General features: G+C 40.8%; 2 protein-coding genes across 4 annotated transcripts; both read left to right on the forward strand.

Annotated features, from left to right (window-relative positions):
* The first annotated feature begins 549 nt into the window (after positions 1-549).
* Positions 550-11,394, forward strand: ZBTB43 (zinc finger and BTB domain containing 43). 2 transcript variants are annotated; one of them, XM_074556560.1, is made up of 2 exons: positions 550-907; positions 3,328-11,394. In XM_074556560.1, exon 2 carries the CDS (start codon positions 3,351-3,353, stop codon positions 4,743-4,745), a length of 1,395 nt encoding a protein of 464 aa, XP_074412661.1. In that variant the 5' UTR covers positions 550-907; positions 3,328-3,350; the 3' UTR covers positions 4,746-11,394. The 2 variants fall into 2 exon arrangements, with proteins under 2 accessions (XP_074412661.1, XP_074412660.1); XM_074556559.1 differs by lacking the exon at positions 550-907 and adding an exon at positions 935-1,087.
* Positions 11,395-11,528: 134 nt separating this feature from the next.
* On the forward strand, positions 11,529-23,643 carry ZBTB34 (zinc finger and BTB domain containing 34). 2 transcript variants are annotated; one of them, XM_026796382.2, is made up of 3 exons: positions 11,695-11,826; positions 17,427-17,540; positions 18,172-23,643. In XM_026796382.2, the coding sequence occupies exons 2-3, from the start codon at positions 17,500-17,502 to the stop codon at positions 19,691-19,693; spliced, it is 1,563 nt and encodes a 520-aa protein (XP_026652183.1). In that variant the 5' UTR covers positions 11,695-11,826; positions 17,427-17,499; the 3' UTR covers positions 19,694-23,643. The 2 variants fall into 2 exon arrangements, with proteins under 2 accessions (XP_026652184.1, XP_026652183.1); XM_026796383.2 differs by lacking the exon at positions 17,427-17,540 and having other exon boundaries at positions 11,529-11,826.
* The last annotated feature ends 2,944 nt before the right edge of the window (positions 23,644-26,587 follow it).

Raw genomic sequence — 26,587 nt, forward strand, 5'->3', positions numbered from 1 at the left:
CACGAGCTGAGAGCCGGGACGGCTCTGCCCCACAGAACCTCTTGCTCCGGTTCTGAGAGCTTTGTCGAGACTGCTGCTGCCGAGGTGTGCGTGGGGCTCTGTCCAGGTGTGTGTGGGGCTGCTGTCCAGGTGTGCCAGAGGCCGCTGCCCAGGTGTGCGAGGGGCCGCTGCCCAGGTGTGGAGGGGCCGCTGTCCAGGTGTGCGCGGGGCTCTTCCCGGGTGTGCGCGGAGCTCTGCCCAGGTGTGGGCGGAGCTTTGCCCAGGTGTGCGCGGAGCCGGCGCGCACGGAGCCAGCCCAGGCTGCATCGACGGCTGCCAACCAACCGGGAAGGACGATCCAGCTGAAGTCTTTGTGATGCATTTAAAAACTGAGATATTGTCGTCCGTTTTTTTAAAAAATATTAAGGATGAAGCCTAATTAATACTAATTTTTAATCAGTTTATTTGGGACATTTTCCCGCAGAAAGGGGCGGATTTCGGGCCCGGCAGGCAGGGCCGGCCTCTGTGGGGAGCGGCGCCCTCTGTGGGCCGCAGCGGGGCAGGACCGAGCCCGAGCGGTGCAAGGGTTCCGACACGGGTGGGTTGGCTGCGTGCCCATTGGAACGGCTTGGCGCTGGGACAAATCCCGCGCCCCAGCACACCAGGGATCTGTGCGGAACACGCGGGCCGCGCCAGCGCCCGGCGAGGACGGCGGGCTTCACTTGTACTGTCTGTGGTCCCCTCCTGGCAGTGCTCACAGCAGCGCTGAGAGTATTGCCCTGGGGAGCAGCTGCGCCACAAAGGGACAGGACGGGACAGCACAGCTCAGCCCAGGGAGTTTTGGGGTGCGAACCATTCCTACTGAGCGCTCCGGTCAAATCCATCCGCTCCCAAACGGAGCCAGCAGGGGGCGCCCCCACCGCCCCGGGTAAGAGCCCCTGCGGGTGGGGAGCGGAAGGGCTGGGCTAGCGTCACGTGACCGGGACGCGGAAGTGCCTGCAGGAAGGGGGGCAGCTGCTTCCGGTGCGGGCCGGGGTGGGCGCGGGTAGGGCCGGGCCGGGGCCACACCGACGGCGCCCCGCTATGAGAGAGACGCCGCGACCCGCAGGTGAGACGCTGCTGCTCGTGGACCCCGGGCGGCCGTGCTGCCGCTGGCCCCGGTCCGCGGGTCCGCGCTGGGGCGGGGCGGCGCGGCGCGCGAGGCCTTCCCGCGCCCCGCGGCCGCAGGTCCCGCGCTCTCTCGGGCCGGGTCGGTGTCCCCGGTGCGACCAGGACCGGGATCCGCTCCTGCCGGAGCCTACTGGCGGGTCCGCGCGGCCGCGGGAGGCGCTGCGGCCTGTCTGGTCCCGCGGCCGGAGCGGCTCCCCCCGGGCCCCTGCGGCGCGGCCGCGGCAGCATCGCGGGGCCGCTGGGAGGGTGAGAGATCAAGGTCTGCGGGCCTGCGCGTGGAGAGGGCAAGGAGCTCCCTGCTGGCACTTGTTAGGACTAATGGGATCCTAAAGCAAATTAAATATGACTTGTATGTTCTACTCAATGCTCCAACATGGAGATTGTTTTTTAAATTGTTATTAATTGAAGTAGAAAGACTTTGTTCTGTATGAGTTTGGAGTAAAACTGCAAAACAAAACAGATTGTAGAAGGAGGGAGTGAAACTCCTTTTGAAAACCAGTTTGCTTGACTTGTATGGCTTTTCTAATTGAAAATATTTCGCTTACATTTTGTCTGCATGACGACTTAAAATACAAAAAAGTCTGCTGTCATCTGGAAATGTTTTTGTGGTCACATGCTGACTCCCTGCTGAATGATGGCAGTTTAGATTATCAGTAGTGGTATATGAATTCTGCAGGCATCTGTTTTTAAACTTAAGTTGAACATTTTCTGAAGGCTTATTTTTTTACAGGCAAATATTGAAAAATAGAATCTTAAATCTGAGAATATTCTGAAGGGGGGTAAGGAACTGCATCTGTATAAGAAAATCGGATTGTTTCAAAAAATGGATTTAATATACACAAGGTATAACATAATTTGAAATATTTAAATAATTATGTCAAATTATTTTAAAACAAAGTGGTAAGAAAAATTAACAATTGAACTGGCAGGTGCAGTATTCCATTGCTCACTGGAAAAGTATTGGTAGCTGATTCAGTTCTGAAGAGGATTGGTGGTTTGAGGAAAAGAGCTTGAGGAGTACCGAAGACTGTAAATTAAAAGGTGGTCTTCTGAAATTATGTAGGCGGCAACTTCATGGACCTTGACCGCTGAAACCACTTGCTGCTCCATGGCTCTTCAATCCCATAGCACTCAATTTACACATTATCAAATAGAAAAATTGCACAAGTTTAACTTACTCAAGCAGTTTAGCATTGGTTTTTCATAGTGGCATTTAAACTTCTGCCATTTCAAATTACAATAATGTGCAAATTTATCTCAAGTTCAATTTAAAATTTCAAGCATGCATTTGAAAAAGTTGTATTACTGCTAAAAGGGCTGCTAATCTTTTTGTAAGATATCTGGGTTATGTGAGAATACACATGTGAAAATCTGGGAGCTCTTAGCTGAGATTCTGTCATGTAATTACTATGTTGTTACAAATACACAAGGAACAAGCAGGAAAAGTTCTGTGTGGCAAAGGTATCAATTTCTTGATTGACCTTTTAAATTCTGTATGATTTCTCTAAAAGGAACATTATAATCCTACCCCTAACCCAAATATCTCAATAAGCTTGGAATTAAAAACTGTACAAGCTGTTGCTGTTCCACCTTTCAGTTAGTGAAACAATGGGGAAATACATGAGAAGGGTCATAAACCTTACTCTTAGTGAGGTTCTGCCTGTGCTTCCAGTGTCATCCTGTGAGTTGATACGGTTGCTTTTGAAAAATTAAATGAAATATTTCATGTGTAAAATCAGTGTTTGTTGGGTGACAGATGATTTTGTTGGCATTTGAAATATAAAACCTTTCATATGGTGGTACAAACTGTGAGACATCCTGGAGTTAGAACTCTGCTGTATATAACGGTTTCATTAGCCTAAACTCATGTTTGAAATGCTTAGTCTATCCCAGCTAGATAGTTTGCTGTTTGTAGCTCCTGGTGTAGTTGGTGAGTCCTCTTGAAGAGGAGAAACAGAGCAAAATATTCTAGCATAGCAATTTATGGCCTTAGTACAGCTTTCAGAAGAGAGAAGTGAGATGACTTGAGAGAATAAATCAGTGGCGAAAGGTTGAGTTCCATGTGAGTCTGTTAAGAAAAAAGAATAAAAATGTAGAAGAAAATGGAAAGGTCAATACTTGACCAAGGAGAATTTCTAATTTTATTTCTTATTTTTATTTTATATTTTCTTCTTACAGCACAACACTAAATTTGTAATGAAATGGAGTCTGGGTCAAGCTCCTTTCGAGTGGAATTTCCAGATTTTTCTAGCACCATTTTGCAGAAGTTAAACCAACAGCGCCAGCAAGGACAATTATGTGATGTGTCCATTGTGGTTCAGGGCCATCTGTTCAGAGCCCATAAAGCTGTTCTTGCAGCTAGCTCACCTTATTTCTGTGATCAGGTTCTCCTGAAAAACAGCAGGCGAATAGTCCTGCCTGATGTGATGAATCCCAGAGTATTTGAAAACATTCTTCTGTCTACCTATACAGGCCGGCTGGTAATGCCTGCACCAGAAATTGTTAGTTATCTGACAGCAGCAAGTTTCCTTCAGATGTGGCACGTAGTGGATAAGTGCACAGAAGTGCTTGAGGGAAACCCAACAGTTCTGTGTCAGAAGATGAATCATGGCAGTGACCATCAGTCCCCAAGCAGTAGTAGCTACAATGGCCTTGTTGAAACCTTTGAACTTGGCTCTGGAGGACAGACAGAATTCCACAAAGTGCAGGAACTAAGAGACGGTGAAAACGAAGAAGAGAGCTCTAAAGATGAACTGTCATGTCAGCTGACAGAACATGAGTACCTTCCCAGTAATTCTTCAACAGAACATGATAGACTTAGCACTGGAATGACCAGTCAGGATGGGGAAGAGGGAACTAGTGACAGTGCAGAGTACCAGTATAGCAGACCAATGTATAGCAAACCCAGTATCATGTCTCACAAGCGGTGGATCCATGTGAAACCAGAAAGGTTTGAACAAGACTGTGAAGGCGTTGATAACCCTTATGATGAACACCAAGTTTCTGAATCCATGAATACCATCCAGGCAGATCACTCCATCCAGTCTTCAGGTGTTGAAGATTTTCACATAGCTGACAAAAAGATGGAAGCAGAATTTGATGAACAGGCAGATGAAAGTAATTATGATGAACAAGTTGACTTCTATGGCTCATCTATGGAAGAATTTTCCGGTGAAAGGGCAGATGGAAATTTAAGTGCTCACAGACAGGATCTTATGATGGCAGCAGGCTATGGTGAAAGCATTGATATGGCTGCTGGGATTAAAGAAGAAACGTCTCTCACTGGATTCTCCCACGCTGATAAGCTCTATCCTTGTCAGTGTGGAAAAAGCTTTACACACAAAAGTCAGAGAGATCGGCATATGAGTATGCACCTTGGTCTTCGACCTTATGGCTGTGGTGTCTGTGGTAAGAAATTCAAAATGAAACACCATCTTGTAGGCCATATGAAAATTCATACAGGCATAAAACCGTATGAGTGTAACATCTGTGGGAAAAGATTTATGTGGCGGGACAGTTTTCATCGGCATGTGACCTCTTGTACCAAGTCCTATCAGGCTTCTAAAGCTGAGCAGAGTACTACTGAGATGAACTAAGACATTAGTGCTTGCGTTTGTTTAGTAGAGTAAGAAAAATAAACTAATTATGCAAATAATGTCTGGTACTTGCTATTGTATGTTCTCAAAACAAAAGTTTTAATAAGTATGCTGGTATAAACACATGAAATGTATTTTGCTTCCTGCAATATTACTTCAGGTGTTTATTGTGCGAAGTGTATGTGGTTAATCTGAAATGTGCCTGCAAAATGAGGTCTGAGATGGATTGTGATCACAGCAGTATTTAGAAGCCATCTTGTATTTCCAAGACCTCTAAATTCACAGTAAAACTCAGCTCTAAATTGAAAAAAATCCTGGAAATACTTACATGAACGAGAAATTCAGGTAGTACTCCTTAATGGAAAAGAAAACTAAGATGACCAAACTGGCTAACATGATTCACATTTAAATGAAGAAAAAATGAAGAGAATTCCACCTCAAGCTGAAGCATCATTAGGTAGTGTGCATCATTCAGTAGCCTTTGTTGTATTGCTTTATGAAAGGCAGTGGTAAAGGTGGTTTAGATTTCAGTTATACATCTTCTTTTTTTAAATTTATCTTCAGTAAAATAAGTGTCTAATTTTGTGCTGATTTCTGTTTAGAGTATGTAATGCACTTAGAGATTTCACTACATAAACTTAATGTATACTGAAGTATACTTTCTATTTGCTCTTCTAGGCTCTAATGCTGTACTTGACTTCATTAGATTTTAATTACTATGTTGTGAGAGCTTCTAGAAGTGTGTGTAATAAGTATGTCTTATTAAAAAATAAGACACCAACTAAAGTAAAATGTAACATTTGGAACTTAGTCAAAATAATCAAATATTTAAAGTGTAAATTTCTGTTCAAAATTTGTGGCTTACTACAGTAGCAAGTACCAAACTCTGGATTCATAAACTGACTTGTTATTGGTACAAAAACTTCTGTGAGAACTTTTATCTAGTTTTAGAAACTTGCTTTAGGAAAATTACATAGTCATTGATAGGTATTTATACTTTTAATTCTTTACTATTTGAATAGTATATAATACTGATTCTTGGTACTGAACTACTGTGACTAATGATCACAAGCAGAGTTGTTTGCTTCCTTAAAGTTGCTTGTGGAAAAAAGTAGGAAGTATGTGATTTGGATCTTCTAATAGTACTGCAGAACATGGTACCATGCTTATGTCTGAAGCTGGTATTTTTGCTGGGAGTGACACTTGTTCTATGTTAAGATGAGGATCTGTGTGTGGGGCTCTCATTCATGGAGATAGATGGAGGAATGTGTATAGTTCTAAGGGATGCTGCCAGCTCTGCAGATTGAGTAAAGGCATCAGTTGAAAAGGTGACAACAGGATTTTGGGGTTGAAAGCTTAATGCAGTCCAATGCAAAAGCAATTGCTTCTTGGTAAGCAAAAGCTTCTTTGTAGCTTACTGAAATATGACAAGGAAAGAACATACATAGAATACAATAGGAAGAGGTGATAACCAAGTACAGTGCTGTCCACATGGGGAAAAAGTTAACCAGCGTTAAAAGCCTAAGCCTGTCTGACCCCAATTTCTGTATTAAGCACTGCTGTGTGCAGGATAATGTACTGAACAGATGACCCTGTATGGTGAAGCAAAACCACACCAAGATTATTACACTTCAGATTCTTTTTTGAACTCCCAGTTACAAATTGTCTTAAGATACAACTGAACTGTATCCTGAATGTCTGCTGCAAGCTGAGGGTTTTCTACTCAGTGAGCTGTAATTACTGTAATTTCTTTACTGGCATTCTACTTAAAAACTTTTTTTTAAGAGGCTCTTAATTATTAATCTTCTAGTGATTCAAATATTTTTTCATATGGAATTTTGTTAAAACAGATGTTCCCAAGTACAATGAACCCATTGCTGGCAATGGGCATTAATAATCAGCACCACAGAGTTCCTGTTATTAGCACTTAATTGAACTCTACAAATACCATGGTGGCCATGTTTAACCTTTGTGATCAAGGTACTGAAACAGGGATTTTGCTCACTAACACTGTAACCTGCTTAATGTATAGCACTTTGTATTTAAACAAAACAAAACCAAAAAAAAAAAGAAAACCACAAAAACCCCCCCAAAAAAAAACAAAAAACCCCCCAAAAACAAAAACAACTAAAAAACCAAACCATAATACTTAATAAGTATTTTTTTTAAACTTAGAAATTATATTCCCTCTATGGTTTGTTTACACACTGTTAACACTGTCCTTTTTAATACTAAAAAATACTATAATGCTTGCCTGTTTACATGAGGGTAGAGGAAAGGGTTCTTGCACTCGGTGGCCCTATTTTTCCATTCTCCAAGGCCTTACCACATACATGGTGTCATTTCTGCAAGTACCATCATCACATTTGAAGGAAGGCATTAGAATCATAGAATGGTTTGGGTTGGAAGGAGGCTTTGAAGGTCACCTACTTCCAACCCTCCTGCCATAGGCATGGACACCTTCAGCTAGGCCAGGTTGCTCAGAGCCCCATCCAACCTGGCCTTGAACATGTCCAGCGTGTTTATTCTCGTACTCATTTCAAGAATGATCTTGTATATTACATTGGTTCTCAGCCCCTTTCCAATTGTCACTTTAGTTTTGCATAAAAGGTTAAGGGTGCCTCTTCCCATTTAACCATAAAAAAGGCTGGACAGAAACACCAGTCTGAAAACTGTGGTCAGAAAAAACCAAAAATGTTGAACGCAGACCATACTACAGAGCTGCCAGCAAAACTGTTTCTTTTACCAGCTTGGAATGACTTTTATATGGGATATTTCAAGGTTTAATGTTACTTCTATTTGCAGTTAGATTACTTTGAAATAAAGCTTTAAAATTAAATGTACTGCGAGAGACACTTTAAAGATTTTATAATAGGTTCGGTAGATCATATTATAGAACCATGTCCTTTTTTAATGACTTAGCATGAATAGTAACTTTTTAGTATTTGCCTCTTGCTGTTTTACCCCATATTATGGCATTGTCTTGAAAATCCAGCAAATGTTGCTCCACTGATTTTTGTAGCACTTGGCTTTCTGCTGTTAATTTACATGAAACCAGTTGATTGCAGGAAAATAGTGATCTGACTGTCCTGAGATCAGGTTGAGAGGATTGATGATTCAAAGACAGCTTGAGACACATGTCTAAAATCCTTACTTTTGCATGTCACAGGTGAAACAGTTGTCTTGTGGTGTTTTTCTTGAACTCAGTTTATTGCCCTTTGTCCAACTTCTAATCACCAATTCAGGTATTGGGCGGGGGGAGGGGGGGGAGATAAAAAGTCACTTAAACCATCTTTCTCAGGCTCAGCTTAAGTCTAACACCTCTTCTCCCTGCCTTTGTATTCTCAGTTTCCCTTGCTTTCACCAAGAGTTGTATTCAGTTCCTGCCATTTCCTTTAGTAAGGTGGCAGGTCACAGAGGAGGTTGGGGTCATATGCACACTTCCTTGTCTGATGTTTTGCATTTCTCAGTGGGGGTCCCTCTGGTGCTTTGGCCTGGTCAGTGTCACTATGCATGGTGACACTGGGCCACAGTCCCTTGAGGGATGTGTCTGTTCCAGCTTGGTTCTTCTGTGGAACTCAGTTATTTCAGAGGTGTGCCTGCTCTGGCAGGGCTCAGCTGTAGGCCAAAGTCATCTTAGAAGTGAATCTCCTGAGGCAGGGAGCGTGCCCTTCTGTGAGTGTGTCTATACATGTTCTCAGTGACTTCTTCAGGTGTTTTCCCAAGAGCAGCTCTTCAGTTTCTCCACCTGTACCCAGGAGTATCTTCTCCATGTGTCTCCCTGCACCTCTTGCTAGCAGCTGCCACTCTTCCTTAAATATATTTAAGCAGAATCATTATGTGCACCTCTGGTTGAGATTTTTGCTTGCATCCATTTTTTGTGCACTATGAACTTTTTTGACTAGTGCAGGGCAGCCTGCAAACGCTAGCCATGTGTCACCCCTGCAGTCCCTGCCGCTGGTGGCCAGTGCAGTTGAACATAGCAAGCCAAGATATACAGATACAGCTTCTGTCAAGCTTCTGATCTTTGCTAATGGAGTGGTCTTGTTCAAGGTATGGAAAATTATTTCTTATTTGTGGGGAGGAGGGAAGCAATCCATATATATATATATATATATGTATATATATAATATGACTGCATATGTATATGATGAATTTCATTAATCTTCCCATATGCTTCATTACCTTTGATGATGTGGCTGTTGGCTGTAGTAAAATGAGCGTCTTCTGAAAACCAGAAATTTTGTATACCCAGGTGGCTTTCAGACTTTCCTGCTGCTTCAAAGCCATTGTCCTAGTAGTGGTAAGAAGACTTAATGATACTACAGCTAAGCTCCTTTTCATTCCATTTTGTAACTATGATGTTAATTACCATGGAATCTGTGTAACTGCCATTCTGAAAAATTCAACTGTTGGCAGGGTTAAAATCTGCTTAGGTGTATACCGGACCCTTTTGAGAGAGAAAGTTCCTATTTCACACACCAGTGTTGGTTTGCAGAGTGCTTTTTTGTTGTTTCATTTTTTAAACTTTCCTTGTTAGTTTTATGGGTGAGGAGATAGACCCTAGGAGATATTGTCAGTACAGTTTTTGGTCAGCTTTTTTCATCTGAGGTGTGTCTAAGCTTGAGAAACTGTCCTGTGTCATAAGCAAGGCAGATGATCAAAGGCTGATGTGTTGAGTGTTCCAGTATAATTGATTGATCGTGAAAGAATGTAAGCATATCAGGGTTTGTAATCTCAATACTTTTGCCTGGGTGCCAGCAAGATGACTGTCTCTGAACTATGAGGGCGCACAGCAGTACGTTGTGTGTTTTGCTATTACAGAATTAGGACCTTTCTCAAAGCAACAAAGGAAAGCTGGGTTTTTTTTGTCTTTTAAATGCTTCATTGGGTAGCTTGGCTTATTTAGCTATTAGCTGTAAACTGTCAGTGGCCTAGGGGAAGATGCTGGAAAAGATGGTGTATTTTTAATGTGTTTAAATTGCAAGTTCTGATTTTTGCTTGAAGCCTGTGTCTGTCGATTGCTGCTCCTTTTTTTGATTCATGGGATTCCATATTTCTTTCAGAAATGTAACTGTTTATGCAAGTCAAGTGAATCTTCCTGAATGAGTTATAAGTTTTTATTCTAAACAAGTCATTTATAATAGTAACTTTGCATATCTTGATATTTTGTGAGATGTTATGCCTGTATTGCAGAGGTTGGATAGTTTTGTCTATAAATATTGCTGTCCTAATTGTACAGCATGATTTTAATTTAATTTTACTGTTCAATATTTTCTTCTTATAGAAGAGTCCCATGCCCCTTTTTTTCTATAACATGTTTTAATAAATGTTATCTGTCAACTTTGTAAATGTTTTCTTAAGCTTGAATGAAAGGAATGCATGTCTAGTACTAGTATTTAATATTTCACTTTGCCAAAATAAGTGCTCAAAAGTACAAATTCCAAAAGTTGTTGATACATAACTTTATTAAATATATTAAAAAGTGTATCTAGTAATGTGTCTTCTTGAAATAATGATAACATCAGCCTAGTCTAAGAAAACATTAAACTGAAACCTGATTTTTATGACACAGTAAGTTTGATGAATTTGTGGAATTAAACCCATTTTTTTGCTGCTTTATGTAATTGGCTTCCATGCTAGTTCAAATTTGTGAAACAGGTTTTGCTGTAACTGTTTTTTTGCAGAATGGTGATCTCTGAAGTTATAATAGAGAATGTACATGCTGATAGGAAAATTCCAGAACACTCACTTCATAGTAGCAGCAATCACATGTCCAAAAGGCCTCTTGGTACAGTTGAAGTAGGTACAGATAACATAGATTTTTTTTTCTTGCCTAAGTATGAAGGAAATTTCATGCTGTGAAAAGGACTAAAGATAAAGTTTCCCTTACCTTCCTGTGAGGTTTCTTTCTCTCCTTGACTAAATTTAGGTACTTATACTGAACACTTGATTTTGTCCAGCCTCCATCTGCTCAGTCCTTGCAGAACTGTCCCAGCCACTGCTTACTACGTAAGCAAAAAATGAGCTCACTCTCAGTGAAAGCATGTTCAGTCAATACCCAGAGAAGTCAATATTTATGTAAGACATTCAGTCTTCAGCAAATTCAAATGGAATATAGTACAAGAAAATTAATTTTCTATTTTGGTTACATTTACTGAACATGGAATAATGAGCCCAATGCTTTTTGCCTGTTCAGAATTAGTTGTTTGAGTGCTTTTTCTCTGAGTGAACAAATAGAGTTTGTGTTTGTGCTCTTTAACTCTGTTATTTGTGTCCTGGCCAGGATGCTTCCCAGACCACTGCTTTATTTGAACAGCATTCAATGTCTAATGTATGAAGATTCTGTTCTGTGTCTTAAAGGGAGAGAAAGACATACCTCCAGAAGACAGAATGTGGTGTCTGGTTAGACCGGGTGGATATCGCAGCAGGACCTACTGGCACCAGTCACTGACTGTTTTCAAGTAGTACATGATAACCAGTACATGAACTGTGTGGTTCATAAACTGAATCGTTGCGTTACCTGACCTACAAGCAAATGCAGGATAACGCAAAAAAAAGTTAGAACATGCTTGCTGAAGTGATTTCTGTGAGTGACAAGGCCAGTATAACACAGGTGAATGTCTTAATTCTTTGCTCAATAAAGGTGTCAGTTAACAGCTGGAGTGGGGAATGTCCTTCCCCAAAAGCTCCCTCGCTGTTTCTCCGACTGCCCATCGGGGTTTGGCTCTGGGTTCTCTTCTGGAGCTGCACACGGTGAGAGTTCTCGGAAGAGCCCTGCCCACGTACGCCCCGGCTTCAGCCAATGCTCAAAGCCTTCTGCCTTCGTGAGGAGTCGCGCTGCGAGGGCAGCTCCGCCCTACTGCGGCCGGGGGGAGCGCCCGGGCTCCGCGACGAGAGCGGGGCGGGTTCCCGAGCGGCCCGGGGGCACCGCCCGCTGCCGGGGCGTCGCCAGGAAGCGGAACGGCCGCCAGCGGAATCAGTTCCGGGTGCGAGTGGCTGTGGGAGCGGGCGGGAAGCGGCGCTGGGAGCGGGCCGGGCCGGGCGGGATCCGCCATGTGAGAGCCCCAGACAGCCCCAGGTGAGCGGCGCGCGAGGGGCGCTCGGCCCCGGGGCGGCGCGGCGCTCCCCATGGGACGGGCCGTGCTCAGGAGGGGTCCCGGCGCCTGACAGGCCCCGCGGGGGCGGCGACCGCGGCCCGGCGGGCCGTGGCTCGGTTCGGCTGCCTGGAGCGGCGGCAGCGGCTTCGTCGAGGCGGCCTTCGCCCGGCCGTGCCTCGGCAGGAGCTGTCGCGTAACCCGAGTCGGTGGTTCTGGTGCAGCTTTGGCGTGCGGGGAGGGAGGGCGGACGCGACTGTGTCGGGGTCCGCTGCTAACCCGAGCGGGGCGTAAAATCCCCGGCACGGCGGACTGGAGAGGAACGAACCTGGCCCCGTTCGGGGAGGTGTTCATTGCCAGGAGCTGGGGGACCTTTCAGCTGCTGCTATTCCATCAGAGAAGGTGGAAGTTCTAGTGAAACCCCAATCTCCGTAATGCAAAGGTCTTTCCAAATCCCGGCAGGCGTGCACAGCGCGTAGAGTTGGAATTGGCTTAGAGTAAATCAGAGTTGAGAGTTAGTTTGGAACAAGCCTGAACAGTCTCAGAAACGTTAACGTGAGTGAGCCTGGTTTCCAAGGGAAAACAAAGTGCGATAGGATTAGCTGCACTGCAGTTGTTACGTGTTGCAGAATACTCAACATCTGGATCAGAATGTGCTTGTGTTTCATTGCTGGTCCAGGGACAGCTCCAAACAGTTCCACCTGTCCCGAATAGTGTGCTAGGAAAATACCACGAAAATGTGTTCTTTGCAGCTTGTAAATCTACTGCAAAAAATGTTGCTGATAGCTAGAGAACATAGTCACTTCATTACTTAAAGAAACGGAGCCAAAAAGTCAACAATTTGATGAAGAATGGCTACTATTAAAAAACAAATAACAAAACCCCACCAAAAACAAAGAAGAAAGTGGACAGATTAAAATGCACAATAGTGATGAAGTATTATCTTGATAGTAAATAAAATTGTAATATCAGGAGGTTCAAGAGTTCTCTTCCCACTCTGTGAAAGTTCCAGCTGTGTATATATCCTCACTCTCAAAATACAGGCTGGAGTTCTTTTATAATGGAAGTGGCATCTCAAAGTTGTCAGGTATTTGGAAAATGTGGCTATTTAGCATTACATAATGAGGATATTGTGAAATTTGTGCACAAAATAAAAGCTTTTGATCATTACTTGTAAGATCTTTTTGATTTGAAGTGTATGTATCATCAACATGCCCCTTTGTTTTATCTGGCAGAATATATTTGTTCATACTGGAATCATAGACACATAGAATAGTTTTATTTAGAAGGCGCCTTTTGATCCTGGCTTATCTCCAGTTTGCCTCCTGGTAACTTTTTTTTTGCCTTCAGAAATAGATGTGTGCCTGCGATTACTTTTGTGGCAATTTGATTTCTAGAGTCAATATTTAGAGATTATTTCTATTGAGGTTTCCAATTCTTAGGTGAAACTGTTTTTATGCATTGGTAGGTGTTTCATTTTTTCCTTTTCAATTACTTCCACACAGGCAAGCAGTTTGAGGGAGACAGTTAAGAGAATGAGGGATGAAAGTGTCACTTGGACTTCTTATCTGCTTTCTGTGGATACTGGCTCAAATAAAAGGGTCCTTTTTTCCTATAAAATCCTAACTATGCAGTTCCAACAATATCTCTGCTGCGCCATGCTGACCACTGAGAATGAGTTTGCAGTGTTGCTGGTACTGGCATATGTGTATGTATACATGTCCATGTATGTACATACATCTGAATAAATTGATTTTATTTTGATGCTAAAATCATCCACTCTTTGAAGTGATTTTCTGTACACATGTTGTGAATCTTGGTGAGGTAAAAAGAAATACTTTTAAATTTTTGTTACACAAATGTTTGAATTAATAAAGCTTTACTGAACTGAGTGTCAGGGGTTACTGCTTTGGTCCCCAGGCAGTTAGTGAGGTTGTGTCCCACAGCACTGCCAGAGACCTCACCTGCCAGGCAGGAGCTTTGCTTGTGGTTTCACTGCAGGTATTCAGTACTTTGGTAGAACGTAGCCTGTCTGGCTGCAGAGAAGGCATAATGATTTTCACTGGATGTTCAGTTATCTATGGATACAAGAATGTAAGAGCTAAGTTTTCTAGTAACTACAGTTCAGCCTGTATTAACTGGCTTGTGTTTCTGAGGAAGTGGGCATTTCCTGCATTTTTAGGAGGTAAAGTAATAAAGTTTTAAATTGTTGTGTAGTTGTCACCTAACAGATTTTGTATTGTAGTCCAAACCAGACATGAAGCAGACTGACTTTCAAGGCTGTTTTCCAATTAATAATATGCCTCATGCACCTTTTGTGTGTGCTTTCCTACAGATAATTTGGCCAAACTTCCTCTATCTTCGTTGGTTCCAATGGGCATTTTGGAGGAAGTGATGAATTAATGCAAAAACCAATTCTACATATTTGAGTAGTGCTGCTTGTATTATTAGAAATTTGTTGTACTTCACTTGTTGGGAGATTATGTAGGTTTCTTACCCTCCTTTAGTTGTGGAGTTTTTTACTGGCTGCAAAATTAAGCTGGTTTTTATCAGTGGGGTAGCTTACCCTACTTTGGGGATGGAGTTTCAGTACAGCAACAATGCTGTGTGGCATATTATTTAAAGGCCATCCAAGAGCACTATATGTTGACTTTTAAGGGATAATTAGTATTTCACTGTTATTAGAAGTATAAACTGGTAGAATGTTCTATAATCAGTCACTCCCCTATTTTCAAAGATTATTTTAAGAGTGTCTTGGAGACCCCCCCTAGCCTGTGACATACTTGATGGCAGTTTTCCTTTGATACAGCTAGTGTTAATTAGTGTGGCTGTTGTAAATCTGAAGAGTGATGCAAATGCATCACTGAAAAGGGTAAGAGTGATAAAGACTTTTGCCCAAAAACTTCCATGATCATAGCTGATAAGGTAACATTCCTAGGTTAAAAGTCTCTTGAATTATATTTGCAGCGATGTCCTGAGTTCTCACACAGATGGTGCAAATACTGTGTCCTACAAAATGCAAGGGAGGAGTGCACTGATTTATACAAATACCTGCTTATTTTCTTGCCCTTTCTCTGTATTCTGAGCATAATGTATGGAGGGAGTATCACAGAATTATTGAAGTTGAAAAGACCTCCAAGATCATCGAGTCCAATCTTTAACTGATCACCGCATTGTCAATCAAACCAGAGCAGTGAGTGCCACATCCAGTCATTTCTTTAACACCTCCAGGGATGGTGACTCCACCACCTCCCTGGGCAGCCTGTTCCAATGCTTAACAACCCTTTCAGTGAAGAAATTCTTCCCAGTTTCCAACCTGAATCTCCCTTGCTGCAGGTTGAGGCTGTTTCCTCTTGTCCTGCCACTTGTTGCTGGGTAGAGGCATTTTTGGTGTCATAGAGTACTTTGGTTTGGTTTTGTCTTCACTTTCATTATGACCCTCCTGGCTTTACTGTGCATTCCTGTTCTCAGATGTGCTACAACAGTAATGGTTTGTAATGTGGGTTTTTTTCTCAAGGATTCCTTGTTGCTGAGCTAATCTAAGAAAATGCCAGGGATCTTTTCTTACCTTAGTGTGAGTTGAAATGAGTATAATTTGTGTCATTCACCTGCCTGTGGGAATGGTGAATCATACTTCAGTGAGTGAAGGAAATGAAACAGGTGCAGACTTCGGAGCAGAAATTAATACTATGTTGGCAGACACACAGCTTCGTGTTATAGTTATATGATGCTTCTCCGCTGCTACTGTATGATGTCAGTAAAATTAAATACCTAATGTGGTTTGTCAACATCTATTCTTGTTTTTCAAATTAAATAAGCGTTTTCATAGAACATAATTTTTAAAGGAAATTTCTTTTGAAATGTAATAAGAAATGTTATCCTTCTGATGTTCAGAGGTACTTCAATGAACACTTTCCTTTGAAGACATAGGGCAGCAATCCACTACTACTAAAGCCATTTTATGGGCTATATTTGCTGTATAAAACCCTGATGAATAAATGCAGTGCAGATGCAAAGAGAATTTATGTGATTCTTTTGAGTGTGACTGCATCATCTGCTACAAAATAGACATGAGACTCAACACAGAGCCCTTCTAGGACTTAGTGAACCTGGTGTGCAGTTTTGACCTGTGCCTTCGGCCAGTTTCTTGGATACATAATAGCTATGAAAACCTTAAACACTTTGACCTACTTTTGAGGAAAGGTTAAGAGAGGACCTAATTGTAGACAGGTGCCAGACTCAAATTTTGCAGGGCTATGCCCTAACTTTACACTAACTCCCAGGCAGGGATGAAAGCTAGAGCAAGATAAAATGCATTACTTTTTAACAATGAGTGTACCTGACACTGCTGTGACTTTACAAAATCACAGAATATTCTCATTTGGAAGGGACCCAAAAGGATAATTGAATCCAGCTCAAGTTGTCTGAGTTGTCACTACCCCCCAAAATGCTCAAGTTTATATATTGCAAATAAAACTGGCATAATTCTGAGCTTTTGTTCTATATGACTGTACTGAGCCGAAATAACACAGGTTCCCTCTGCACGTGCTGAGATACTGTGGAAGGTACCGAATGGGACTTCTGACTGAGCATGATTTCTTTTTCTTCTTCACCTGTGCTAATTCTGTAAGGAATGTTATGTGTATAAGTTTCATTATGACTGTCTGGTTAACTGCAGACTTATTTTTTTTTTCTTTAGAGTATACAGTGGATGTGTCCAAAGTTCTTTTGTATTTTAAAGTACCTTCTTGCTTCAGTTTAATCCTATATGCCTGACCCTAAAAGAGAAGAGGTTAGGGAAATGTTTCAACATGTAAGAAGCTGTTAAAAAGCTTGGGGGGGGTTCTTATTAGCCTTTTCAAACTGTAGTGATCTTCCCAGATTCTTTCAGAAATGTTTCAGCCATAAATACTATTGTCTTGAAAGTGCTACTGCTCTGCCAGCACTGATGAATAATTGAGTATTGTTATGGTACAGTACCCCGCTGAACATTATTTTGGTTAATGTTACTAGAATTTTATCATGGAGCTGCTAAGTTGATCCTATATACAAATCAAATAAAACCTTCTTGTGTATGGGAATATAATCTATGGATTACTTTTGTTTTCTAGATAGTGACATTAGGGACTGAAGAGATTGCTACAGTCATATCACTTCTGGTAGCCATCTTGCAGTCCTATTTCCCACCTCAGATGTAAGAGCCTAGAAAATGTCTTTTTTCTCACTTATACATCTCAGCCAAAAAAAACTCAAAGTCCCATTTACCCATTTTAATGGGTAATGACACTGGTAAGTTACAGAACATATTTAGCAAGTCTGATAACTTGATATTGAATGTTCTGTGAGAGTTTTTGCCAGTTTTCTAAGTCAAACATAATGTCAAGACAGGAAGCTGGCTTTCTTGTGTCTGCTGAAAAAAAGTTCTGTTTTTGAAGGTTGTGAATGTTAGTTTTAAGTGAGGGTCAGCTGCTAGAGCTCCAGTGCTTCCTTTTAGGCTTTTAATCTTATTTCTTCTTGTCAATTTTCTCTTTAGAAACCTGAATTTTCATAATTTGTTTTAAATTGTTCCTGTGTCCCATTACAGCATGTAACATAATAGAAAAAAAATCCACTAGTATATTGTGATACATTGGATATGCTTCCTGCATCTGAAGTCAATGGATGATGTTGAGATCTGTTTGTTCAATTGGAAAAGCAGGTATGGTGGCAATATTATGTCTTTAGACTTCTGCATTAATAAGAACTAGAATGGCAATAAAAGTCTGAGGGTTCTGGGGCGCTTGATTAGTGTCCAGTCTTGGAAATGTAGGGTAATGTTGCAGATCAACATTCTCAGGCTGATAGTGTGTGTGTATATGCTTTTTACAATAGTAATCTGTGAAAAGTCCTTTTCTTTAGCTTTTGTTTGGAGCTCTATACATCTCTTTAAGGCCTCTTTGAATGTCATTTTCCTGCTGTTTAAGTACCCATGGCTTTTAAGTTAGGTTAAAATTTGAATGTCAAATTATTCTAGCTTGGAAATCACTGCTGTGTTAGATGAGCTTCAAAGTTCACACCATGGTTTGTTAAAAAAAAAAAACAAAACTAAAAGAGAAATTGTTTTTTAAAAAATTTGAAATCCATGGGTGGCTCAAACATTTTTCTTTCAAATCTTTCAGATTAAGACTGTACTTTTTTATTATATGGAGTATTTATGCTAAATGTTTTGTTGTAATGCACCCTTAACAGATCAATGGGGTGATGTGACTTAAACATTTGCAGGCATTTATTTTTGAAATGGAGAACTCCGTATTCATTCTCTGTTTTAAATATTTTAATTTTTCTTTCAGATTACTCTTTACATCTGTAGAAATGGACAGCAGCAGTTTCATTCAGTTTGATGTGCCGGAGTACAGCAACACTGTTCTGAGCCAGTTAAACGAACTCCGCTTGCAAGGGAAACTCTGTGACATAATCGTGCACATCCAGGGTCAGCCGTTCCGTGCCCATAAAGCTGTCTTAGCTGCCAGTTCTCCGTATTTCCGCGACCATTCAGCATTAAGCACCATGAGTGGCCTATCCATATCAGTTATTAAAAACCCCAATGTTTTTGAACAGTTGCTTTCTTTTTGTTACACTGGAAGGATGTCCTTGCAACTGAAGGACGTTGTCAGTTTTCTGACTGCAGCTAGCTTCCTACAGATGCAGTGTGTCATTGACAAGTGCACACAGATACTGGAGAGTATTCATTCAAAGATCAATGTTGGTGATGTTGATTCTGTTACTGTTGGTGCCGAAGAAAATTCAGAGAATCGTAATGGCGTTAAAGACAGCAGCTACTTTGCCAACCCTATTGAGATATCTCCTCCCTATTGCTCTCAGGTGCGACAGTCAACAGCAGGCAGCGACCTTCGGATGGAAACTACTCCAGGCAAAACTCTTCGTAGTCGTCTGCAAGAAGAAGGGCATTCAGACCGAGGCAGCAGCGGGAGTATCTCTGAATATGAGATTCAGATTGAAGGTGATCATGACCAAGGAGACCTGATAGTAAGGGAAAGTCAGATTGCAGAGGTGAAAGTTAAAATGGAAAAGTCTGACAGACCAAGCTGCTCTGATAGCTCTTCCCTTGGTGATGATGGATATCACACTGAAATGGTGGATGGAGAGCAGGTGGTCGCAGTAAACGTTGGTTCCTATGGGTCTGTCTTACAACATGTTTATTCATTTACTCATGCCTCATCACAGGCGACAGGTGTGTCAGAAACCTTTGGAAGCATGAGCAATACAAGTCCTTCAAGGTCAATGCTGAGCTGTTTCAGAGGGGGTCGTGCACGCCAAAAACGAGTACCTACAGGTCACTTGCATAGTGATGTCCAGGGCTTGGTGCAAGGGGCTGACAGTGAATCAATGGTGAGTAATCCAGGATATGAAAATAGTCCACGGGAAAGAAATGCAAGAGGTCATTGGTATCCATACAATGAGAGGCTAATTTGTATTTACTGTGGCAAGTCTTTCAACCAGAAAGGGAGCCTTGATCGACACATGCGATTGCACATGGGAATAACTCCTTTTGTGTGCAAGTTTTGTGGAAAGAAATATACCCGTAAGGACCAACTTGAGTATCATATTCGTGGTCACACAGATGACAAACCCTTTCGCTGTGAGATTTGTGGAAAATGTTTTCCTTTCCAGGGTACACTAAACCAGCACTTGCGAAAAAATCACCCGGGGGTTACAGAAGTGAGAAACAGGGTTGAGTCTCCAGACAGAACAGAAGCGTTTGGGGAACAGAAAGTAGATAACGATGCTTCAGCTTCTGAAGCCATGGATTCTAGTATGGAAATTCATGCAATGTCTAACACATCTGATTAAAATCTTACATCTAAGTGAAACAGACAAGCACATTACTAATGTATTTTTAAAGTATTTTATTCTTTTAGTAATCTTCAGTACAAGTGTAACAGCCTTTTCATTTTCCCGACCTTCTGGAAATCAGTTAGAAATGGTTTCTGGAGAAGATTTCAGAAGTATTCTTTGTTTTTGAAAGAGGCTGAATTGTTTGGGGTTTGTTTTTTTTGTATTTGAAGACACTCAGAATATAAAGACAGTGTACTGGGGAAAGGCTAGGAAGAGTCTGGTCAAATGTCCTCGCTGATTGATCTGGTGAGACGCAAATGCCAGTGGAGAAAGATATTAGAATAAGATTGGCAGCTCTGCTGAATGTTCAAAGAAGCTGTAATTTCCTTTATTTCTTAAATCCTGTTGCTGGTAATGAGTTACACAGCAGTTGGGAGAGAGAATATTACAGCTTTGATTCCTCTCCTGTCACAGTGAAATCTGTTCACTCTTACTAACTGGCTTTGGTAGTGAGACTTTATATATATAAATTTGCTTTATATATATAAAATGCTTTCACTTTCCCTTTTCTGTGTCAAAGCTAATACCATATGCCACTTTATCAACCGTTAGGACTCCTCTCTGCTTAGGGTTTAGAACTTCGGACTTTGGTAGGATGGTTTTGATTTCAAACAAATGTTGTTTGGTTTTCATTTTATTAAACTATTACTTTGTGTGCAAAAGTGAGCAAAGTGAATTACTTTGTTTTAATAGCTTTGCTTTATAACATATGTAAACCAAATGCCATAAATCTATTAACTATGGTTAAATTGTTGAAAGGTTTTGTTAGTTGTCTAGAATGCAACCTGGACAACCTGTGGTGCTGACCTTTTTATATATATAGAGATAGATATATCTATATATATATAGATATACACATATATATATATCTATATATTAAAAAAAAAATATTAGCAAACCTAAAAGTAGCATTGTGGTCTAAAATGTGTTTTTACTGGCCTCAGAATCTACCTTCATTTTGTACTGTAGAACCGTACCAGGTAATTAAACTTAACTTCATCACTCTTCATGGTTGGTTAAAACATGAGAGAGATGTAGTTTAAATCACAGTATTTCCGAGCAGTATTTTAATAGGTCTCTTCACAGAGAGCTGCTTTCAGGTGCACGTTGGCTTCCTACTTAAATTTCCGAGTGATATGCCAGCACTTGGAATTTGTACTTTTTTTGTATAGAAAAACAAATACTTTATGGGAATTTTGAGCAATATGTTATTTCATGTGTGAGTATTACAGAGTTGCTATGGCTTCTCTGTTTTTACAGTGGTTTTTTCTCTATAAAGAAGCTACCAACAACTTTAAAAATACTCTAAATCTTTTTTGTTTCACCAAATACGTGTTTTTAATATGGTGCTAACTTCATTATTTAGGTCAGTATAATATATAACATGTGAAACATAATGGTCAAGGGAAAAAAATCCCCAAAAACAGACAAACAAAAGCCCCCCTACACAAACCAACTTCCCAAGATCCCAACCAAACAGAAAAAAAAAAGGAAAAAAAAGGAAAAAAAAAAGAAGAAAGGAAAAAAAACCAATCCCATACCACAAAAAACCAATGGCTTAAAAGACCTCAAAAGCATGGGCTGGCAAACACTACTGTTTAACATTCTACCTGATGAACAGAATTAATTATTAAACTAATCACATCATTCTTTAGAATACAGGTTTTATATTATTGGGTCCTATGTTTGTTTAGCTGATACTGAAAATCCGTTTGTGAACGTGCTGTTTAACTTACAAAAATTAGAGAATAAAAGTGCATTTCTAAATTATTGGAAAGAAAAAGGTAGGTTTGCTATCTTGTAAAACTTTTTGGCCTCTGTGAAGCTGGGACATATTTGTGCAGCGGCTTTATTAAATACACTAGTTCTTCATATTGTGACACTCTGCAATAAGAATTAATCTCTCAAACATGGATTTACAGAATAACCTCCAGCTGCTCAATTGGAGCAGTTTCAGTCAAATTAAGTGCATCATTTGCCTCTTTGTCCTAAAGCTGCCTAAGTAAAGAGGCTGGGGGTGGGGAGATGTTTCTCTCCTTGAAGCAACAACAGAAATTTTGTTTCCAGTGAGGGAAGGGATAGTCTGTGTCTAAAGGCAGGTAGTCTGTATGTTTACTCACCTGAAAACATGGTGTTTCTGATACAGTTTTTTCCTTGAGTGTTTGTTTTAAGTAATTAAATGCAAAAAGTGTGTTTTGGTAAATTAAGTTTGAGACATGCAAAATCCAAGAAATGTACAGTTATTCTTAACCCTTTATCTTGAACCTGTGCTGTGGTGCCTTTGGTGTGAATTTTTCCCTGGAAGGATGACTTGAGGATAGCAGGATATGGGTACAAATTTATATTTCTTGAATTTCTGTGTCACAATCTTAGCATTATTTAAATCTAGTTCTTTGTATTTGTAAATGTATGAAAATGGTTTGAGTTTACCAAAGAGTGACTTATCCAAAATTGTCTCAGACAAAAGCAAACAAGAATACAACATCATGTTGATTGTACAGGTTCAGGTTCAAAACATTGTAACAGACTGTTAAAGGGCAGGAAATGATCAATTTTTCTACAAGCCGTGGTTCAGCAGTGTGCAAGTCCCTCCCCGCGCGGGCAGCGTTCTTGCCTCCAAGCCATAGTCCAGCTCTGCGGTCCGGCAGCGCTCCGGGCTCTGCCGGACACCGCCGTCACCCCTGGCCGCAGCACTGCCACTGTGCCTTGTCACATAGCGGGGTGCCAGGATCAGCACTGGCACAGACACGAGGCGTGACCACCGGGCAAAGGGTGGAAGCACTGTACAGTGTCTCGTGTCTGTGCAGTTCTTAGCACAGGGCTGTTACACATTTCATTTACAGTAAATGCAGAAGTCAATAGAATATGTGAAGAAAATAAGTAATGAAATTATACAGGCTGGTTCATAATTGAGTCTCTTCTTAATCTACCTTTTTAATTCTAGACAAATGTGAAAACAGTGACAGTGTCCTTTCCTCTAGATGCTTAACCTATTCTGACAAACTGTGAAAATAAAGGATTTTATACCTTTGCTAATGTTTCTGGTTTAAAACTATTATTTTAGTTTTCTTTATCAGTTATCTCCCATATTACTTCTTTTAAACTTGTAAATACGTTTAGAAAATAGCTTTGTAAATACTTACAAGTGTATTACAAGTTCAGTTTGGTCACTAAGGCGTCAAGATTGGCTCTGCTTTTTGAGTGTGAAATCTTTCTGTAGCATAAAGGATACTGTCAGTTCACTGTCAGCAGGGTAGACTGTAGGCCTAAATTTAGAGTTTTAATGCAGTCTTCTCCAGCATAAATACATGTTTTGTGCTGAAGTCTTTGGTTTACTTTAGACAAAACAATGAGGCCTCATAATGTTTAGGCTGAATTATGGGAAGAACGACAGGAATAAAATCAAGGGCTGGGAAAATATTGAATAAGCTTTACCTTTAAATATATATATATTATTTTAATTTTTGTATTAGTTTACTGTGATTCTTTTATTGTCATTTTTCTAAACAGGTTTTACATGAAACCATTGAAAGGGACTCAAATATGCAACACCTAGTCTATTTTCCAAGGGAACTTTACCCTTGAATGGTGCTTTTTGACTGGTCAGGGTTATTTATTAAATTTTATATTTGAAAGTATTTGGGGAATTATGTAAATTCTTTATATGAATCTCTTTATTTCATGAATTGTAAATTTCATAATACTCAGTGATCAAATTGGAAGTTTAGTAAAGTCATTCAAAATGTTCAAACTTTATAATCTGTGTGCATTTTACATATGTTTTATCAAGTGCCAGAATACTTGTATTTAATATTGTAGATTTAATACTACTTGCACATCCCTGTGGCAGCATTAACTTAAGTTATGCAAGTTTACATAAAAAAAAAAAAAAACGAAACAAATAAGTAAGCCTGGGACATGTGTTCCTGTATTACTTCAGGGGATGTGAAGCCACGTATCACTGACTGAGCAGGTTTGCTTCCTGCTCCTGTAGCTCACTCCTGCTATGGCAGATACAGAACTGCTGAATCCCGTTCCCACAGGCCAGGGATTCAGCCTTTGAACTCAGCCTGAGAACCTCTGGTTGTAGATCTGGTTAGAGGTAGAGCTCTTGCACGATTTTAACAGTGTTTGTTTCTGACTGAAAATTTGTATTTTAAAATAAATTTTATTTGTATGGTTATTTTTCAAGATAAATAATTGAACAGTTTGAATGACTTGACTTGGTGTCATTATCTTGCAATATAAACCGGGAACCTCACACCTCCGCACTTCATCGCCACGTGAAGTAAATGAAGCTAGCTAAGCTGATGCTGTAAGAATTAGTAACTTGCCATTAAGGATTATTTTACAGCATGAACTTTAAAATATTTATTCAGATGATATTTTACTCTTGTATTCACTTTGTTTTTAGATTTGTGACATGAATATTTCTGTGCTGCTTTATTTTGTTCTGATGAATTTGTTTCTTGCTTGTAAATTGCCTTTTTTATGGTATAAAGTCAATTGGAATTGCTGTTTGTAAATTAAAATGCTTCTAGAGCAAATCTGTGGTGTCAGTGTCTAAATTTAGGTATTTAATTACTGAGGAGTTTGCATTTTGGATGCTATTACTGAACTGTTACAAGAAGCATTTTAATACTGATCTACCAACTAGAAATCAAGTCATTAGAAACAACTACTCTGTCTGTAGTTTCTCTGTTTTGCCAGCATCAATTGCTTCGTTCTGAACAGATGATCATTTGAGCTGTGTACTCCAAAACCTCATCCAGCTTTCAGAGCAAAACAAAAAATCCAGCCAGGTGGTGGCAGTCCATCCATGCCATTCCAAGGGCGGTCTGTTGAGGAGGACACCCTGCTTCGTTCCTTCAGCAGCATTTGCGTTTTATGTTCTGCTGCCGACATCAGTAGGGGTGATGCTGCTCCCAGCAAGTGTAGGTACGCTCCTTCTCACCCTCGACATTGAATTTAACAGGAGCGTCCCCCCTACAGTGCAGCTGTAGGCCATGGTTATCTTGACTGGCAGTGGGATTTGGCGGGACTGGAGCTGCGTGGTCCCTGAGTCCCTGTTGGTATCAGAGTACCTATTCCAGCAAAACCTCCCTTCAAATCCGCTCCTTATAACGGTCTCAAATTTCAAGTAATGCAGAGTGGGGTAAACAAGACCTGACTATTAGGAGTGGGATAAACATACTGTTGCACTGGTATCCTGGCCACTGAGATGATCAGGTGTCCGGAGCATCTCTGCTATGGAGCCAGGCTGGGAGAGCTGGGGGTGCTCATCTGGGGAAGAGAAGGGTCTGGGGAGACCTCAGAGCCCCTTCCAGCACCTAAAGGGGCTCCAGGAGAGCTGGAGAGGGACTTTTATCAAGGGCCTGGAGTGCTTCCTACTGCCAGAGGGCAGGGTTAGATGGGATATTGGGAAGGCATTGTTCCCTGGGAGGGTGGTGGGGCCCTGGCACAGGGTGCCCAGAGCAGCTGCGGCTGCCCCATCCCTCTAGTGACCAAGGCCAGGCTGGACTGGGCTTGGAGCAACCTGGTCCAGTGGAAGGTGTCTCTGCCCATGGCAGGGACGTGGAATGAGATGAGCTTTTAAATCCCTTCCCAAAATCATTCTGATTCTGTGAGTGTTCTGAAATACCTGAATTTCTCTCAACATAGCTGGCACATCTGAATTCAGCATCAAGGGAAAAACAGACCCAGAGATTGGATACTTGTTTAAAAAGTGCTACAAAATACCACTTTCAGCAAAGCAGAAAACAGAAGGCAAAGATTTTGTGAAAAAGTTTTGTTAAGATGGCTACATGAAAAACTTGGTTTAGGTTAAAAAGAACCAGTTCTGTTCACCTGATCTTTGTGTACATGCAGACGCAGGCCTCATTGCTTAACTTTTCATAATGCAGACTTCTTGAAAACAGGTTGAGGGAAAGGTAGAATAGCCAATGAATATGGCATATGGAATTTATACTCTTCCAGCAATAATCATGCAGAGAAAATTAATCCAAATCCCATGGATGTTACATTTCATGAGCTGTATGAAATAGCATAGTACATTTGTATTGTGCATGGGTTTAGGAAAAATTTAAATTTAATATTATGTCAAAAGTCAGTTGAATTATAAACAGAAACATTTCATTAAAATTTAGGGAAATTATATGGCTGATGCCATTGTCTAAAGTAGCATTCCTTGTCTATGCATTCTTTTCCACCAGAGAGTGCTGGCTTATTTTTAAAAATATATTATGTAGGGGTCATTTAAGGCACTGTACATAGCAGAAGCCTAAAATAAGAACAAAAAAAGAAGTTTGCAGTCCTCATTATGACCCCTCAAAAGGAGCAGGTGCTGGGTGATTCCGTTGTTAGCAGAGCAGTGTTTATACCCAGGATTTCAGAGTCTGTCCTGCTGTGCTACATGAGACCTACCTGGGCAGCGGACACCACCATTTTACAGTACTTTAAGCGTCAGTTTGGTGACTGTCAGAATCTCATAATCATTTGGATAAGAACTTAACTGGTTTTCAGATAGTTTTTTTTCAAATTCCTGTAAAAATACTAGTAACTAATGTATATTTTCCAAAGTCTGTAGCACATGGATTGCTGTTTTAATGTTCTGGCACAGTGATACAGGACAGAGAAGAAAATATTTTGCCAGACAATTCTGTACTTTTGCTCTAGTGGGAACTGATTCTATACGTATTAGAGTAAAGTGTGTTGCTTGGCAGTACACCAATAGGATAAACACAAATAAGAATTAAATGTTTGGAGATTCATATGAAATAATTTTCTTTAGCCTTTCTGAGAGGCAGGGAAGTGTAGAGAGAATACCTTCTGTGTAGTGCCTTTGGCTTT

The sequence above is a fragment of the Zonotrichia albicollis genome, chromosome 21 (genome assembly GCF_047830755.1).
Source record: "Zonotrichia albicollis isolate bZonAlb1 chromosome 21, bZonAlb1.hap1, whole genome shotgun sequence".
In the NCBI taxonomy this organism is placed as follows: domain Eukaryota; kingdom Metazoa; phylum Chordata; class Aves; order Passeriformes; family Passerellidae; genus Zonotrichia; species Zonotrichia albicollis.